The sequence below is a fragment of the Capsicum annuum genome, chromosome 9 (genome assembly GCF_002878395.1).
Source record: "Capsicum annuum cultivar UCD-10X-F1 chromosome 9, UCD10Xv1.1, whole genome shotgun sequence".
NCBI classification, from domain to species: domain Eukaryota; kingdom Viridiplantae; phylum Streptophyta; class Magnoliopsida; order Solanales; family Solanaceae; genus Capsicum; species Capsicum annuum.
In genome coordinates this window covers 173,149,606-173,168,871 of record NC_061119.1, presented here as the reverse complement: position 1 = coordinate 173,168,871, position 19,266 = coordinate 173,149,606, and the positions used below count along the sequence as shown (strand labels likewise).

The window sequence follows — 19,266 nt, the reverse complement described above, 5'->3', positions numbered from 1 at the left end:
AAACTTTTATATGGTAGCAAACATCGATTGTAATGATATCCTAGGTTAGTAGCAAAGACAAGGTTGATCTCGACCTCTTACTCCTACAAATGAACTGTTAATGATTTTTTTCTATCATCTAGTGTTTGCATTGACTATGAATGAAACAGTAATAAGGAGAATTCATAGGAGCTTAGAAAGATACTATAGAGAAACCAATTGCATGTGTTTTTAGTTGAGTAAAAAACACGAGCAGAACTATCCCACCAGTAATTTAGCACTAGTGGTAGTATGCTCAAAATTAATAGGGTAGAGTGACCCCATAAGATGTCTCCTAGTTTCCAAAGAATCTGGTCTGTTACGTAATTGCATGCTACAATTTTATAGCTTGTAGGTCGTATGTCTTTTGTGGATTATTTTCTCACTTATTAGAATACTTGTATGTAGATGTTATCTACTTGATTGAACCCTCATTTATTGCTATATGTTCATAGGAATTTGTTGTATATGTCATTTATTACGCTAATTATTTACCACAGATCACTTGTCCGTATTTTAGTTGCATCACAGATTAACTTAACTATGTGTTAGAGGCACTGGAATTAGTACTCATGAGTTAAAGTATCACCTATAACTTACCTACATGTTATACCTTTCATAGACCATTTGTTTATATGCTACCTTCCTCATAGCCTACATGCTTTGTGTAATTATTCATGTGTTAGTCTAGTTACTCATGCTCTAGTCCACTTGCTCAATGTGATTTGTGTTTCATAGTTCACTTTCTTATCACGTTCATTCTTATAGCCCACTTGTTTATATATTGTATCAATAGTTCATTTTATCACATGTTTTTTTATGGTTCATATGCTCATTTGCTACATGCTTTCATATTTTGCTTTTACATAAATAACATATTTCTATAACTTAATTGTCTATATGTCACAAGCTTATTAGGTTCGTATATATGTATGTTAAGTGCTCTTTTGTGCTGATCTGTGTGTGTTTCATAGATTTTATGCGACTTATCCATATATTATATTCCCCTCTATGCTTATTGATGCGAGTATTAACATAGTTGGATAAAGCATTCTCAGATTGGGCTATAATAAGAATGGTGTCTAGAACAGGATGGGCATATATATGAATTCCAGTATGAAACTTACTCATAGGAAGGTGGCATAGTCTAATAACCTATTCTAAGGTACAACACAAAATATTAGTTTTATGTTGACAACTGTTGTTCTTAAGAGATTTTCCTATGAGATAAAATGTGGAATGAAAGGAAAGTTGAGCCCGATATTTTAGACTAAGAAGCTTATGATTTCATGTGTCCATTTTACAAAAAATTGTAGGAGATCCATTCTTCATCTTGCTCCCTTAACTATAGTAAATGACCAATGACCTATCATGTAAACAATTCCCCACAACCATTCTTAATTACTAAGGCAGGATGTTAGGGACAAAAGGTTTACCTCCATTGAAGTATTGTGGAAGAACTAGAATATAGAATAAGCTACTTGGAAATAGAAGATGGTAGACATTCTAAATCCCCTCCTCATTCCAAGCATCAATAAGAAGATCTCAGATCATGTGCTCCCCTATATGATCCTAAGTTCTACTAGCATTTGTTCATTTGATATATCATTTACAAGTTGTGTGTTCATGTATATTAAATTTCATAATTTCATGTGTTCTATTTGTTTATAGAGGAAATGAGCGAAATCACGCTATACTAAAATGGTTTTCATTAAGTTACATGGTTAAGAAAGGGGTTTTACTTATCATATTCTCATTTCCTGTGTCATATCTATTGAGATGCCATGTGAGTCTCGTGTACATTATTTTAGTTAGCCCACAGATTTAGTGTAGTCTTATTTACAAAGGAAACTCTAGAATTTTTTTTTGAGAAAATTCTAGGGTTAGTCAAGTCATTAGCTATATCTTTCATTTGAGGACGAATGATCCAAAGGGGGAGATGATGTAACATTCCGTACATTTCCAAACATAGACCAACTTAGCATAGAATAAAGTATTTAAACTCGAGATAGGTATTTGAGCTTAAAGCTAAAGGTAAGTGTTAAGTTATGTAGAGGAATCAAGATTTTGGAAAAAAAAATAATTAAGGTGCTTGCTTGACTTAATTAAGCTAGTAGGTGACCAATAGGTGCATCACCTACTTATACTATTGGACTGAATTGAGCCCTATATTATTGGACATATTAAAGCCCAAATTAAGTTAAAGAAAAAGGGAAAAGATGAGAAGCCCAACACCTAATCTATTTAAGGCCTAAATGTCCAGCCCAATACCTAATCTACTTAAGGCCCAATATAGTGTGATCCAATTAGAAATAAACCAAGTAGGTACATCACCTACTTGGACTTTTTGAGCAGCTTAAATAGCCAAGTAGGTGCATCACCTACTTGGACTAATTTTGACCAAAGAATATTCTAGTTCATATTCTTTGGCATGATGTCTTATACTCGTGTACCAATAAAGTGAGCTTTGTAGATAATCGTTCATGGTAATGTATATATTGTGATGGTCTACACACTCCACTGTAGTTAATTGACCTTTTATTTACTACCCATGGTATAAAAGTATGTCAAAGTATCACATGTTTCTCCTATATGAGTCAATACGATCCAAGATTATACAAGTTAAGAGTGTCCTATGCTGGATATACAATCTGTCCAAAAATTACTTCAATTGTCTAATTGATCATATACTTCTTTTGGCTACACATGTTCCTTTTTAATATCATTCCCGCCGTGTTTGGGTATAAGGTGACCTTCTAGTATCCTTACCTATTCAATATATAGTTTATATGTCCTTACGTGGGATACACCTTAGTTCCTAATTAGAATCTGTCCACGTGCCTCAATAGTACCCATACTCACGTACCCTTCTATTTGTATAACCTAGTAAGTATTTATTGTACAGTCCAAACCTCTTTAGTTGAGGAGTTACATGTCTCTACTTGGTATGCACATATTCCCCCATTTGAAACATCTAAATTTTTACACTTGAAACTGCCACAATTGTTATATGCTATGTAAGATCATTGAAATCTGCCACAACCCATATATGCTATGCAATGTCACCTGCTCACTAGTTATATACCTTACTAACTCATTTGTTGCATGTCTTCATCTGCTCACATTTCATATGTCTTCTTGGCACATTAGTGAATATGTTTATGCCCAGTGAGGTTCATGGTGTCATATAAGTTTCAAAGTATTACTACATTGATGTTACACTTATTTGCTATGTAATTGTTCTTGTCTCGATCACTTGTCTTCTTCTAATGGTTCATAACTCTAAAACTCAATAACGTTATGACAGCTAAATAATAATTTCAAAGGCTAAATAAAATAAGTAACTCAATCTAAATTAAATGGGTGGTAGCTCAGGGGCATAAACCTAGCATGGGCCAATCCCGATACCCTTATATATGGGTAGCAGCTCAAGGGCAAAAGGCTAGCATAGGCCGATCCCAATGTTTATATGGGTGGCATCTCAGGGGTGTAAGCCTAGCATGGGCCAATCCCGATTTGTCTACTTACCACTGTTCAACTGGTCATTTGTAATATCTTATAAAGTTACTAATGGAAGGAACAATAAAGCAAAATAAAAGATGTAATGTACATGATTCCACAAGTATAAGTAAAGGTGGTCTTCATCATTATCCATCCAGTTGTACTTGGTTTCACTTGAGCTCTTGTTTTACATATGGTTACTTTATGCCTTACATATTCAATACGTTCTTTTGTACTGACTTCTCTCCTGGGGGACACTGTGTTTCCTATCGTAGGTACATGTATTCTAGCTAATAGATCTTCCTAAAAGAAGCACATTTTACTCATCGGCTATTGGTGAGAGCTCTAGGTTGACTCAGGGCCTTGCCAGACGTATTTGATATTGTATTATTTTTAAGGGTATGGCGAGGTCCTGTCCCGATCTAAATTAGTCATATCTATCTCTTAGAGGCTTTGTAGACTATTATTAAAGTAAGTTTGGTGGTTTCTTATTCTCTAGTAATCAAGGCCCTAACGACCAAGTCATGTATATCTATTATGGGCCTATCTATGTTGAACTTTTGCCAAGGAGTCTTACCTATACTTGGTAGGGCCTTATAATTATTACAATTATATGCATAGTAATCCCAAGGCATAAGTTGGTTCTCTCGAGCCCTTAGGGAATCGTGTGCCTGCCCATCTCAACAGGATAGGAGGCGTGACAATCTGTTAGAAGAAATTAAAACAGCCTTGTTACTATTTATTTCTTCTAACAGATGATCCATCTATTGCAACAGATGAGTCATCTGTTGAAAAAAATAAAAACAATAGTAAGACTATTTTGATTTCTTTGAATAGATGACTTATCTGTTTCAACATATGAGCCATCTGTTGGAAACATCATAACAATTAACTAACATATGATATAGTTGTTTTCAATAGATTCTTATTCTATTGCAACATATTTAATATCTGTTGAGACTAACAACATTTTTACCACATATGTACATATATCAGCAAGAACACTAATAATAAGTTATATCACCACTTGAATAATAATTTTAAAGAACAACCCCAATATATTTACCAATACACCATCAACACCAACAAAATCAAGAACACCAACAACACCAACAAAACTAGCAAACATCAAGTGATTTGACTTCTTCCAACAGATAATCCAGGTGTTGCAACAGTCATTTATTGTAACAACTGGGTCATTTATTGAAAACATCATAACAATAAATCAGCAGAAGATATAGTTGTTACCAACAAATGTTTAATATATGTTCCAACACATTCTTATTCTGTTGTAATAAATTACACATCTATTGAAATATTGACAATATTTTTACCACGTAAATACAGAAATCAACAAGAACACCAACACCAACAACGCAAACATTTATCAGTACAACAACACCAATAACACCAACATTTACCAATACTCCAAACGCTAACAACATCAAACATTTATCAATATTTGCAAATATAACAACACCAACAAAACCAACAACACTAACACAAACCAACAAACACTAAATGATTCAACACAACTATACAAACAACAAGCCACAAATATCACAACTTGAACACCAATATTCAAGAACAACTTACAACTAACTTAATTTAAAATTTTTTTGATCATCCTTAATTCATTGTCCCAAGAAAACCAACAATTGTTTAAGAACAATCAAACAATACTCAGTTGAAACCTTAGTTTTTGAATCCATTTAAGAGCACAAAATATAATCAGTAAGTGCTCACTTAAATCTAATCTATTGTACAATCTCAAAAGTTGTTGGATTTGACCATAATAGATTTCTCCGAAAAAATTCAAAATTCAAGTTTCACTATGTTTACAATAATGTTTGAAAACAAGAACAATAATTTATTCTTTTTAAAATCATATTAAGATACCACAATTACACCAATCACTATATAAAGAGAATAAATACCACAAATTAGAATTTTCTCGAGTTTCTCTTTTTTTTTTAAACTTCAAATTTTAAAATTGTTTATCAATATTGAAGAGAATACAACTAAAGTTCTTCTTTTAATTCATTAACTAAAGAAGCCTAATTTTTTGAAAAAAAAGAAGAGAAAAATTGACCTGCGAAGAGAGAGAAGTTGAAAGCTACAAGGGAAGAGCGAACGATGAAGAATTTAAATATGGGTCTCCGAAGGTTGAAAGTTGCCAGAGATGGCGGTAGTGGTGATCTATTATCAGTGGAGAACAACAGTTGTTTGGTCGTTTTGAGAGAGAGAGACACACACATATAGAAATGAGAGAACATTTAGGACGTTGAGAGGAGGGATGAATTTTGAAACTGATTATCCCCTTTGCGATACTTTATTTTTATTAAAAAATAGTGTTGGGATTTTTTTGTATATTTAAAAAAATTAGAATTTTCAAAAATATTAATTGAATCCCTAATTAATTTGATTTGATTTTAATTGCCTTTGGCCCCTTCTGGGTCAAAATAGTCATCAAAGGTTAACGAGTGACTTGTTTGACTCATTTCCTTCAATTTCTTCTTGAATATCAGAAAATGAAAATAAAGTGAATAAAATAGAAAAAAAGGATAAGCAAGCTAAACCGCTCATTTTGCAAGTCAAAACATCTGAATTTCAGAAACACATATAGCAGAATTTAGTGGAACTTCAAAACACCAATGCTAATTTTAGCGCCAAGAAAGCAAAAGCAATGTTCTCTTTTGCTTTACCTAACCCACAATTTCATTTTCACTATCAAACCCCAATTACCCCATTTCAATCCCTCTCCTTTTCAAACTTCACTGTAGATGCAACTCGATACGCTAAAGTTCCTGCAATATGTGGAGCCGTGAGAAGGACAGGATTACAAGGGTTCTTTTTATTTTCACGATTTGAATCAGTGACCTCTTGGCGATTTACTGTTGTACCCATGAAATTGCCGAGTAATCCCTCGTTCTTGTGCTTATCATCATCCTCATCGGTATCGTCATCTTCATTGATTGGTGATGAATTTGAAGTGGAATTGGGAATGTTATTGGCTCTGTTGCCGGAGGAGATGCGGCGCGGAGTTGGTGAACACTCGGAGTTTTCTAATTTAATTGAGGTGGTTATGGACTTGGGTCGGAAGCCACTTGCGCGATTACCCTCTGGTGACTTTATCTTGTCGGATCATCCTATTACTTTAGATGATCTTCAGAAAGCTACCTCGCAGGTTAAAATTGAATAAATCTATGTTATTTACATGCTACAGTATCCAATTCAGCTTGAACTATACGTTGGCGGAGCTAGGGTATTGGAATATCTTTGAGATCTAAGTTTATATCTGGATATTTGTTTCTATTATATTTTATATTAAGGGAGACTTAGCACACATAAGGTCAACATGCCTGCCTGGTATTTCCAGAATATATATATATATATATATATATATATATATATATATATATATATATATATATATATATATAGAGAGAGAGAGAGAGAGAGAGAGAAGAATTGTTTTTTTGTATATATACATAGTATGAAGAGGAACCCCAGATCAACTGGTAAAGTTGTTGCAAGTTTATGTTGTGGAAACAGCCTCTTGCACTGCAAGGTAAGACTATATAGAATAGACCCTTGTGGTGTGGTGCTTCCCCAGACTCCAGGCACAAAGGGAATTTTAGTGCACCAGGCTGCCCCTTTATGTATATGTACATAGTATATCTTGAATCTATTTCTTCATAGGTTCGTTTATTTTATATATATTTTGAATTCCTTAGTGAAAATTTTGGCTCCGCTAATAAATATCTATAGTTCTTCCTCCATCCAAATTTATGCCCTTTAACTGAAGGCAAAGTTAAAGAAAGAAAGAAAGACTTTTGAATTGTGGTATAAAACAAACCATAAATAATTGTGTGCCTGTAAATCATTTGTAAAATGAGAAATATCAAGTTAACATATTTCTATTTATAGAAAGGTAATCTTCTTTTTGGAGAGACTAAAAAAGAAAGTTCATCACATAAATTTAAAAAGAGAGAGTAGAATGATTTTAAAAATACATATACTTATGCAAAGTTCTTATCCAGAGGAATTGTGAGTGTGCTGATACTTGATACTTCCGTCCATGATTTTAAAATCCTGGATTGCTTCTACTTGTAGAAATAATTTGATTTAAAGTTGCAATGGTAGCTTTAATTTGTTACAAACACACACATAGGCTGAATCATTGATGAGTAGAAATATTGAGGATGTGCCTGATTGATTAACACGATTCTTTTTTGAGGTTGTTGTTTTAATGATATGCTTAAAGACACAGATCTTTGTTTAAAATCCTAATTGGAGAGGCTGTTTTAGTATTCATTTAGTTGCAGAAGGACTAGTAACTATTGCCCTTTTCTTTCTAGGAAATGCAGTAACATAGTCGTCGATAACAATTCACTGTGATCCAAGGCAAAAGGTAGTACTACTAACTATTTGGTTAGCACTATATTTAATGGTTTCTCATATTACAGGTTGGTGACTTTGCAGTTGACAATAGGGCTGGCATTAGCAGAACTTTACACCGAATTAGTGCTATTAGAAACCGGAAAGGTACAATTATTGGTTTAACTTGTCGAGTTGGTCGTGCAATATCTGGAAGTGCAAACTCATTGCGAGATCTAGTTAAAGATGGTGCTTCTTTGTTGCTCATTGGTCCTCCTGGAGTAGGGAAAACAACTATTATCAGGTTGGTCATTATATACACTCTCATGTCATGCCTTCTGATCTTTGATATGGACTCAGAAGAAGACTCGACCCTTCCCAATCCCAATGAGAGCAATGTCTTGAAGTAGAGGAACATTTTTGGCGTTCAACCTTGATTCTCCTTCTCCTCCTTAAAGTTAATCATTGGCCACTATATTTCTGGTAGTGACATTAGAAAGATACTAGTTTTCTTATTGCTTTACCTGTGGCCTCAATTTTGAGAATAGGAGGAAATAAACTTGATAACAAAGACAAAATAAGTCATATTTCCAATATGTCCAGTTCCAAGGCAAACTTGGTTTTTATATTTTGGTAAGCTATAACACACAGATGCTGCCTAGCTCCATCAAGGTTGGAAACAGGCATCCTTTCTGGTTGTGTGCTTGCAGCTTGAAACCAGTGAATTTGATTCTGGATTTTATATTAGGTCTTTGCCAACCCCTTGTCTAAAATTTTCTTATTGGCGCTGCCAATTTGGTATGTAGACATGGCTTCCTAATGCTCCTTTCATTGAGAAAAAAATAAGCTGAGACCTCTTTCTTTATCTTTAAGCTCAATGTTGGACAAATTTAATTGCCTATTTAATTGAGTCCGAAGATTTCATGAAGCTATGGTTCATGGAAGAAAACAGGTTTCTTGCAATTTGTGAAGGCAACATCGTAGCTTTTTGTGGTAGTTAAAGTTAAAGATCCTGGACATGGTCAATAATATTAAAGTTTTCTAGGTTCATCATGATGTAATTCTACTTATTTCTTCAACTCTTCCTTTTTCTGTCTTTTTCTTTTCTGAAGTCTTTATGAGCTTATTTAGCTAAAACTTTTGGTCCCAGACTAGTCTAGAAAATGCTGTTTGTTACTGTATTTAATGAAACGGTGTATATGAAGTGGTGGGAAAATTTTGTGAATCTGGCACTTAGGGTGGGGGGTGGGGTTTCTGTGTGTCTTATGCGCATTTACTGCAAAGGAGTGTATTTGTATACTTTTTATGCAGGGTAAGCTTATTTATGTATCGTGAGCTAAGTTACGCGGACTCTTTCTCTTTCGATGCCGCACCCGTGTCGGATTCTTCAAAAATACACTATTTTTGGCGAATCCGACACGCACCCATTGACATTTTTGATGAGTCCGAGCAACATAGATCGTGAGTGTCCCTTTTAGATGTTTGTTTCTTGCATTTCCTCCTATTGTCCCACATTATTGGTTAGCTCTAATGTGATGGAGTTTGTCTAGTATTCGATGTATCAAGGGTTCAGCTGTCTGTATGTGCTTATCATTGTATCCCACGCCATCACGCCTGCTTTCTCCTCTCATTACTCCTTGCAATCCGATATACATAGGGAATCCTGCAGTTATAACATGACATTGACAATTCCTCTGCAATGTGCATGTATCTCCTACCATCACAATCAAGCTATTTTCACGAGATTCTGCAGACGAGTATCTAAAGATTCCTTTTTTTTAATCTCCTAGGGACATAGCCAGGATGCTTGCAAATGATTATGGAAAGCGTGTCATGATTGTTGACACCTCTAATGAAATTGGTGGGGATGGTGATGTACCCCATGCGGGAATAGGTAATGCTCGGCGGATGCAGGTTCCACATAACGACATGCAACACGAGGTAGGAGTTTGACTTCCACTCTGTTAGCAAGATGAAAATAAAATTACTTTTCTAAAAAAGATGTATTGTTGCAACCGCTGTAATTTATTATTGGAAGAGACCTTCTATCTTACCACATTTATGAAGCAAAACTGAGACAACATTTACTAGATGAATCGCTCTGTCCTTCCGTTACATGAGTGGCTCCAAGCATGCATGCGCCAATTGTCACCGATCAATGAGGATTTTGTATTTACTTTATATTTTTGTAGGTGCTGATAGAAGCAGTGGAAAATCATATGCCACAAGTGATTGTAATCGATGAGATTGGTACTAAGCTTGAGGCAATGGCTGCAAGCACCATTGCACAGCGAGGAATTCAGTTAGTTGCAACTGCTCATGGTGTAACAATAGAGAATTTAGTAATGAATCCTGCTTTAGAGATGCTGGTTGGAGGAGTACAGGTTGTTCTTGTTTAACAGAACTTTTCCATTGGCAGTTGTTACATTTGAGACATTGGAGTTGATACTTAGTAAATGTTAAACAATGCTGTTATACTACAAATGGTAAGTATGGGAACTTTGTGATTTCCAATGAGCTTCTCTTTACTTCACAGTTTTAGGTAATAGGGCGTCTATTTCCAAAGAAGCTAGTGAGATGTCTAGGGGTATCTGACCGGATCTAGTTGTATCAGATGTTACTTCTGTTTTTCTTGTTTCATATCTCACGAGTATTATGCAAACTAATATCTGTTTATGCTATTGCAACATTAGTGGTGCATGAAGGGTGAAAAACAAAAAATAGTTTTGTTGAAATGAACCAATGCATTTTCTATGTAATTGCAATATGAGGGGTGCATGGAGGGACAGCGGGTGAAACAACAAAATTAAGCGAGAAACTGAAGATTAAAAAAAGAAATGCTTAAGGGAATCTACCTTGCTATGGTGATTGTTAATTTTTTTTTTGTTTTGGATAGATGGGAAAGGTGTAATGCTAATAGTTTATACTGTTTATTTCAGTTTCACATTCAATATCAATAAAACTTAGGAGTCTTCTACTGAGTTGCCTAAATATATACTCATGAAGGTATCTTGACATGATATCTTATAGTGGAGAAGCTCTCACAAGATGATATCAGGTCTAACTTTACTGTTCAAGCTGTTGGCATAATACCACTAAAGCATGGAATGACTCTCTACTCTCATGCACTATTTGGTAACTAGAAGCTATTTCTTTTGAGGTTTATAGTATAGCAGCATAATTATATTTAATTTGTTTCTTTGTCAGAGTGTAACTCTTGGGGATGAAGAGGCAAGCAGGAGAGGCGTTCAGAAATCTGTACGGGAAAGAAAAGGTCCATCATCTTTTAGCTGTGGGGTTGAGATAATCTCCAAGGCCGAATTGAGAGTACATCCTGATTTAGAAGCAACCGTAGATGCAATTCTTGCAGGTCTGTTATTAGTCCTCCCTCCTAAGTCCTTACAAAACAATTTGCCGAAAAAGCATTTGCATATTGTCCTGTTGGAAAGCTAATTGGATGTTGTTTATTTGTCTGCCATGGTGTTAAATTTCATGTTGAGAAGGACGTTACCCGAAATATGAAATTCGCAAGATATATCCAGGATCGCAAGATGGAATAATGGAAAGCTCATCCATCCAAGCACCATTAGATGATAGAAATCAAGTTTTGGTTGAAGATATTATCCAGATGAATGGAGGTATACCTGGTTCTACTGAGCTCATCTCAGCAACAGAACCAAGCATGGAAGGAGATTCAGGTGAAAGTGAGGATGCCCTTTGCATTTTTCTATATGGGGTAAGATGATATTACCTTTTACTTGTTCAGAAGGAAAAAGAATGACATCACAACATTCAATATGTATAGATTTGGTTAATAACTAAAATACTAGTCTCAGAATGTGTTCTCTTAGTTCAGATTTACTGCCGAGCTTGTAATTCATATTGTTGAAGGGCCATTGAAAGAGAATTAATTTCCAAAAAAGTGAATTACCTCCTAGTACAGATGGTTCTGCATTCGCGTGGTGTTGTTATTTAATCTGCTGTAAAGTTAGTATCTTTTAATTTGGATCTAACAAACATAATTTGATGCTTCTCCAGTATCCTTAATTGTCTCCTCCTTTGCCTCTCTTCTCATGTTAAGGTCCCAGATACCTCCTTTTTTTGCAGCAAGTGCTTGGTGGCCCCAAAAATCAAGAGAAGGGGTATCAAGGAGGAATGATTTTTTCCTTTGGCCGACTATTCAGATTCATACCTAGCAAATATTTTTATTTGGAAATATTCCTGGGAAAAAAGAACATCTACCTGATTCTTGTCATTCCTTAAGATCCCACTAGAGGTTATTGTTTGCTTTATCTCATTAAGATTTCGCTCATTAAAGTAATTGTCAAATACATGTCTTACAATAATAGAGCTTCCTCAAGTTTTATGTCAATTAATGAAGATTTGAGTTAATCCATTCTCTTTTCCTTTTAGTGCTCTAAAGTTGTTAAGCATAGAGTAGAGATTCTTAAGAAGAAAAAAAAAATGAGGAGAGGATAAACCTTCCGTCAGCTTCTATACGAAAACATCTACGTGGAACTCATATTTGAGCAGGTACTGTAGATCTCAGAGGCAAGTGTGATGCAAGGGATAAAACAGCTAAACATCGATGATGCCGTTGAGTTTACTGATAATATCAGCGAAGCAGATGTGCTACTTGCTCTGCAGTCCAAGCTTAAGAAAAATTCTTGGATTCAATCAGCTGCAAGATCTCACGGCATTCCTATTTATGTGACAAAGGTATTTGTTAGAGATAACTTGCAATATCTCTTCATTTGAATGGAAGTTCTGAAGAAAGAAGGGAAAAACAAGATGAGTTATATTACATATTATTTATTGTCTCAGAGGAGTGGCTTCACTATTCTTGGGCAACTTATGTGAAAGTATCTTATATCTTTTGCAGACAAGCTCCTCAACGCAGTTGACAAAGGCTATGCAGGCATTAATGAGTGATTTTGCTGATGGCTTTGATTTTCTTGAATCTGAAGCTAAGACGAATGAGTCTGGAAAGATTGATGCCTTAGAGGTATTTTGACCTTGTATTCTTTTTTGTAGTACTTTTTTGGAAACTACAATTTCAAAGACTCTAGCCGCTGACCACCATCAAGATGATAATGGGCTACGCATGATAAACTGTAGTAGTGACTGCCCTTAAGTTTATGATGAAATACTAATTTTCACCATCCGGAAAACATGGAGGTTCTGAGGAAGTCATTGACCTGAAACATATATATGCTATAACAACTTGTCTTGCTGTGTGAGGGCATTTGATGTTTGCAGTGAAACAAAAGATAAAGTGGACTTCAACTTAGGATTTACCAAGTCTGTTAAAAAGTTGTGTTTTCATTTCAGACAAAGAAGGGGAGCTTGGCACGATGGTAAAAGTTGTCACCATGTGTCCATGAGGTCATGTTCAAGCTGTGGAATAGCCTCTTGCAGAATGCAAGGTAAGGCAGCATAATTAAGACTCAATGTGGTCCAACCCTTCCCTGGACCTGCACACAGCATGAGCTTAGTGTGCCGTGCTGTCCTTTCTCTTTTTCATTTTGGACTAAGGCATTAGCTATTGCCTCTGGCAGAATGCAAGTTAAGGCAGCGTAAATAAGACCCAATGTGGTCCAACCCTTCTCTGGACCCTGCACACAACGAGAGCTTAGTGCACTGTGGTGGCCTTTTTCTTTTTCATTTTTGACTGAGGCATCAGCTATATGCAGTGGAAAAGAGATAATTTTTTTATTTCACACGAATGTTTCAAATGTTTCTGTGATGGGTCTTGTTGCCCGAGGTCTCATCTGAAGGGGGTGGAGCATTCAACAAATACATTATCCTACTAGCTAGAATCTAATGCAGAATGTTGAAGGACTTTGAGCATTTAGAATAAGGTCATAGGGGCTCTATCATACTCTGTCGATTTGCCAGAGGAGTTCTCTTTTCAAATTAGACTAGGTTAATTAGCCAACAGATTGGAAAAAATTATTAACTTGCTAATATTCGTCTAAAAAAGTCAACGAACTGGTGGCTGATGCACTAGCCTTTGTTTTTCCTTATCAGGAAATGGAGCGTGTACCACTCTAGTTACTAGAACTTCATTACTACAACAACAACAACAACAACAACAACAAACCCATTGTATTCCTACATAGTGAGGTCTGGGGAGGGTACGATGTACGCAGTCACACCTGCGAACCGGGGCATCCATGCCCCTCCTCATCACGTGTCCGAACCATCTCAATCGGACTTCCCGCATCTTATTCTCCACTAGAGTCACACCAACCTTCTCCCTGATAGTGATAGTCTCATTCTGAACTCTATCCCCCCTAGTCATCCCACACATCCAACGCAACATCCGCATTTCTGCCACCTTCATTTTTTGAATGTGGGAGTTCTTAACTGGCCAACACTCCGCTCCATACAACATGGCCGGATGGACTGCCACCCTGTAGAATTTGTCTTTAAGCTTCGGAGGCACATTCTTATCACACAATACCCCCGAAGCGAGCTTCCACTTCATCCATTCCGCCCCAATACGGTGCGAGACCTCCTCGTCAATCTCACCATTACCCTGAATCACAGACCCGAGATACTTGAAACTATCCCTCTTACATACCACCTGTGATTCCAACTTCACTACCACCTCATTCTCCAGCCTTACGTCATTAAATTTGCATTCCAAATACTTTGTCTTCACACCTCTAATTTATCATTCACCCCCCGCGTCTCCTCAATCAAAACTACATCATCTGCAAAAAGCATACACCAAGGCATCTCTCCTTGAATACGCCGTGTCAACACATCCATCACCAAAGCAAACAAAAAGGGATTAAGAGTAGATCCCTGATGCAATCCTGTCAAGACAGTAAAATGCTCTGAGTCTCCTCCCGCCGTCCTCACCTGAGTTTTTGCTCCATCATACATGTCCTTAATTGCTCTGATATATGCCATCGAGACTCCACTCACCTCCAAGCATCTCCAAAGCACCTCCTTGGGGACTTTGTCGTATGCCTTCTCCAAGTCAATAAACACCATGTGCAGGTCCTTCTTCCTTTCCCTATACTGTTCCACCAGTCTCCGTACCAGGTGAATTGCTTTCGTTGTCGAGCGGCCAGGCATAAATCCAAACTGGTTCTCCGAAATAGACACTGTCCGTCTCAGCCTCACCTCGATCACTCTCTCCCAAATCTTCATAGAGTGACTCAATAACTTAATACCCCTATAGTTATTGCAACTCTGAATGTTACCCTTGTTCTTATAAAGAGGGATCATAGTACTCCACCTCCAAGCCTCGGGCATTTTCGCCGTCTTGAAAATTCCGTTAAACTATCCAGTCAACCACCTTAAACCAGCCTCGCCAGAAAACTTTCAAAAATCCACAGGTATCTCATCAGGCCCCGTCGCCCTACCCCTTCGCATCCTGCGAACAGCCTCTCTAACCTCCTCTACCTTAAAACGTCTACAATAACTAAAATCCCGGCACTCCTCTAAGTGCTCCAGCTCCCCTAACCTAATATCTCTATCCCCTTCGTCATTCAAGAGCCTATGAAAATACGACTGCCATCTATTCTTAATGTGGCCGTCCTCCACCAACACTGTACCGTCCTCCCCCTTAATGCACTTCACCTGATCGAGGTCACGACCCTTCCTTTCCCAAGCCTTAGCGAGTCTAAACAACTTTTTTCCCCTCCTTTCTCCTGTAACCCCGTATACAAGCTCTCAAATGCTGCCTTCTTAGCCGCCGTAACTGCTAACTTAGCCTCCTTCCTAGATAACTAGTACTCTTTCCTATTTACCCGCTTCTCTTCTTCGTCCTTACTCTCAACCAACTTAGCATACGCCCCTTTCTTGGTCTCCATTTTCTTCTTAACCTTTTCATTCCACCACCAATCCCCCCGATGATGCCCGGCCCGGCCCCTAGAAACACCCAACACCTCACTAGCATTCTCCCTGATGCACCTAGCCACCCTATCCCACATACTATCCACGTCCCCCCTACATTCCCACACCCCCATTCCCGCCAACTTCTCCCCTATCTCCCACGCATTCACTGGCGTCAAGCCGCTCCACTTAATTCTAGGTCTACACTCCTCACCCCTTTTCTTCCTATTCTTCTTTATACCCAAATCCATAACCAAAAGCCTATGCTGGGTCGAAAGATTCTCACTCGGGATGACCTTACAGTCCTTACACAACACCCTATCCCCTTTCCTAAGCAACAAAAAGTCAATCTGGGTCTTGGCTATCGCGCTTCGGAAGGTGATCAGGTGATCGTCCTTCTTCGGGAAGCCCGAGTTCACCACTACCATCCCAAAGGACCTCGCAAAATCCAATAGAGTAGCCCCCTCTTCATTTCTTTCCCCAAAACCAAAATCACCATGCACATCACCAAAGCCTCCCGGTAACGCTCCGATGTGCCCATTGAAATCTCCTGCTACAACAATCTTCTCCGAGCTAGGTACGCCTCTCAGCACCTCATCCAAAGCCTCCCAAAACCGCATCTTCTCCTCCCTATCCAAGCACACTTGCGGCGCATAAGCACTACACACATTCAGGGTAAGTCCCGCAATGACCAACTTAATAGTCATCAACCTATCGCTGATCCTCTTTACCTCTACTACCTGACCTCTAAGCTCTTCATCTACTAAGATGCCAACTCCATTTCTACGCTTCTCGCTCCCAGAGTACCAAAGCTTATAACCATTCACATCCCTAGCCTTAGACCCTACCCACTTGGTCTCTTGAACACACGCAATATTAATCCTCCTCTTTCTAAGAATCTTCACAAGCTCTATGGACTTACCCTGAAGAGTCCCTATATTCCAAGATCCAACCCTCAGCCTACCAACTCTATCAACACGTCTTCCTCTACCGCCCCTGAGGCCAAACCTTGGCCTCCCTCCCTAGAACTTCATTACTGTTAAAACTAAATTGCAGTTCTTCTGGATCTGGTTGTTAGTGGGTATGGGGCTTGAGTGTAGCATCTACATCTAATGTTTAGTTCAGGATAATTATTTCTTTAATCAGAACTTAAGAAATTTACGTTAACTAATTAAACAGAAGAAACAAAACAGAGAAAGAAAAGAGAACTATCAACAAAGGAAAAGAATGCCTCCCTAATGGATTTAGCATTGTATTTACATAATCTACCATTGATAATAACCATGTTATCCTGGTTTGTTATCTATGTTTCCTGATATATCACCAACTAATATCATTTCTGTAGTTGCTTTAAAAGCTGTGAGTGGATTTTTGTGCATCGACTTTTTGCAGGAGGCTAGAATAGCAATGGAGCGAGTGGTAATTCCAAAAGGGGAACCTGTTGAGCTACTCCCTCGGCCATCAAATATTATACTGCTTCAGAAGGATCTTGTTAGAAAGTATAAGCTAAAATCAGAGCGAATTGGAACAGGACCGGATTTAAGGCTTCGAATTCTCCCTTTCAACAATGCATCTGATGAAGACAATCACGATAGTGAAGAAGTTGATGAATTTTTCAGGCCGAATGCTGAATCAAATGGATCTGCCTACACCGTGAATAGGTTACCTCTACTACCTGAATAAGAAAGTAGATTGTTGGTTTTAACACCAGTTGCCTCTGGCAGAATGCATTATCTTTGTTTTTGAAGGCTTTCCTCTCAGATTGTACAGCACACTTGGTATAGTGCGTCATTCAACATCTATTGAAAATACCTGAAGCTATTGGATATTAATACAAATGGTTATCTAGAAATTTGGTTCTGATTCTTGATTCTACTAATTATGGCCCTCAATCAATGATACTTGTCAAATTCTCAGCCTTTTACAGCATCAGCATGATGTACGGGATCAGCCTAACAGGATCGTTGAAGTCCTTTACGGATTTTCGGTTGGGTTGGTAATTATATCACATTTCATTCAGGGGCATAGTTGTTCAAAAGGTGGCGTTGGAGATCTGTCAGCGGAATCATAGCAAGAAAAAAGGCTAGGAGAGATGGCATGCTTTTCTTTTTGAGGATTTCTACCTGCCTTTCCTTGTTGAACTACAATGACTCTTGTCAACTGCATCAGATTCTTTGGATAAAAAAGGCCAGCTTTTAGAGTGGGTTCCTTATCTAAAGTTTTACGATACACAAGCGTTAATGTCATAAAGCCAATATTTCCCGATCAAGTAATAAACGTTCTGCAGGATAAAGTGAACATTCTGAAGCTTTAGCATGGTTGGTTTCTGAAGTAACAATAATAAGATTTGAGTTTGCTCTATCATTCAATGATAATTCAAATAAAAGGTATCTGCATTAGATATGACATAATTAAGAAATGTACAAATACATAAATCTGTATTACTATAAGAATGAAAGAGGAAAGGAATTGCAAACAATCTTATTCCGTATTGGGCATTCTTCTCTTAATGAATACTGAGATTTCATCTTCATATGACTATTCAGGAATTAATTGAAGAGTTAAATTCGATTTATTAGTGGATTCACTAGGTGCATGGGTGTATTTGAGTGGAAGGGTACTGTGGGTTTACGTGCACTCATGGTCATGGTTTCTTTAGTTAAATTATGTATCACGATATTATATCTCTTCAAAATTACTCAAATATGTGTGCATGCTAGCTCAAGAAATCATATGGTGCAATCGTTATTGATTGTACCTTTACGAGTGAAGTTGAAAATCAATTCTAACATTCATCTTGTGTTTCTAATAAGAACTATCTTTTTGCATTGTATTATTTGGTTTATACTTTCTAAATCTCCAAAGTCGGACACATTGAAATCTCTATGCTCCTTTTGTAATTGTAAAATGTTACTGTATAAATGGTCAATGAGCTCAACTAGTTCTAATATTTTCAACGCAAGTACGTATTTATATGTGAAAAATCATCAAAATTTCAAAAAAGAAAAAGCTTTGAATGTATAATTTCTAAAACGTAAACGAGGTAAACTTAAGAACCTAAAAGTTGAATCCGTCAAATTTAAATAATTATCCATCTTCTTGAAATTCTGAATCTGCTTCTGCCCTAATGATGCTTAGGATCAGGTCCTCCAGGACTAAGCCGGTTGATGTGATACTTGAATGCATCTTTTCTTTGTAATCTTTCCCTCAACATTTCTTGAGCAGTCTCCATTAATGTACTCTTCCTTGGTGAAAATGTCTTGATAGGACGACTTTCTGAGCACACACAATATGAAAGCAATATAAGAATGAAACATAAAAAAAATCCTAAAAGTACTAGCCATTAATTCTTGCGTAATTGATGATATATATCTAAGGTTGCATGAAAGGAAAGGAGTAATAATGTGCTGCGATGATCGAGCATATATATAGTCCTAAATATTCATAATATAATATTTATTGAGGTCGGCAGGGGTTCAAATAAGACAAGTACGAAGGGGCCGTTTGGTTTAAGGT

General features: G+C 37.1%; 1 protein-coding gene across 1 annotated transcript; it reads left to right on the top strand.

Moving 5' to 3' along the window:
* The first annotated feature begins 5,994 nt into the window (after positions 1 to 5,994).
* Positions 5,995 to 17,613, top strand: LOC107842355 (protein SEEDLING PLASTID DEVELOPMENT 1-like). Its single transcript, XM_016686145.2, has 9 exons — positions 5,995 to 6,706; positions 7,989 to 8,203; positions 9,690 to 9,840; positions 10,092 to 10,283; positions 11,107 to 11,269; positions 11,403 to 11,635; positions 12,442 to 12,618; positions 12,782 to 12,904; positions 17,143 to 17,613. The coding sequence occupies exons 1-9, from the start codon at positions 6,206 to 6,208 to the stop codon at positions 17,431 to 17,433; spliced, it is 2,046 nt and encodes a 681-aa protein (XP_016541631.2). The 5' UTR covers positions 5,995 to 6,205; the 3' UTR covers positions 17,434 to 17,613.
* The last annotated feature ends 1,653 nt before the right edge of the window (positions 17,614 to 19,266 follow it).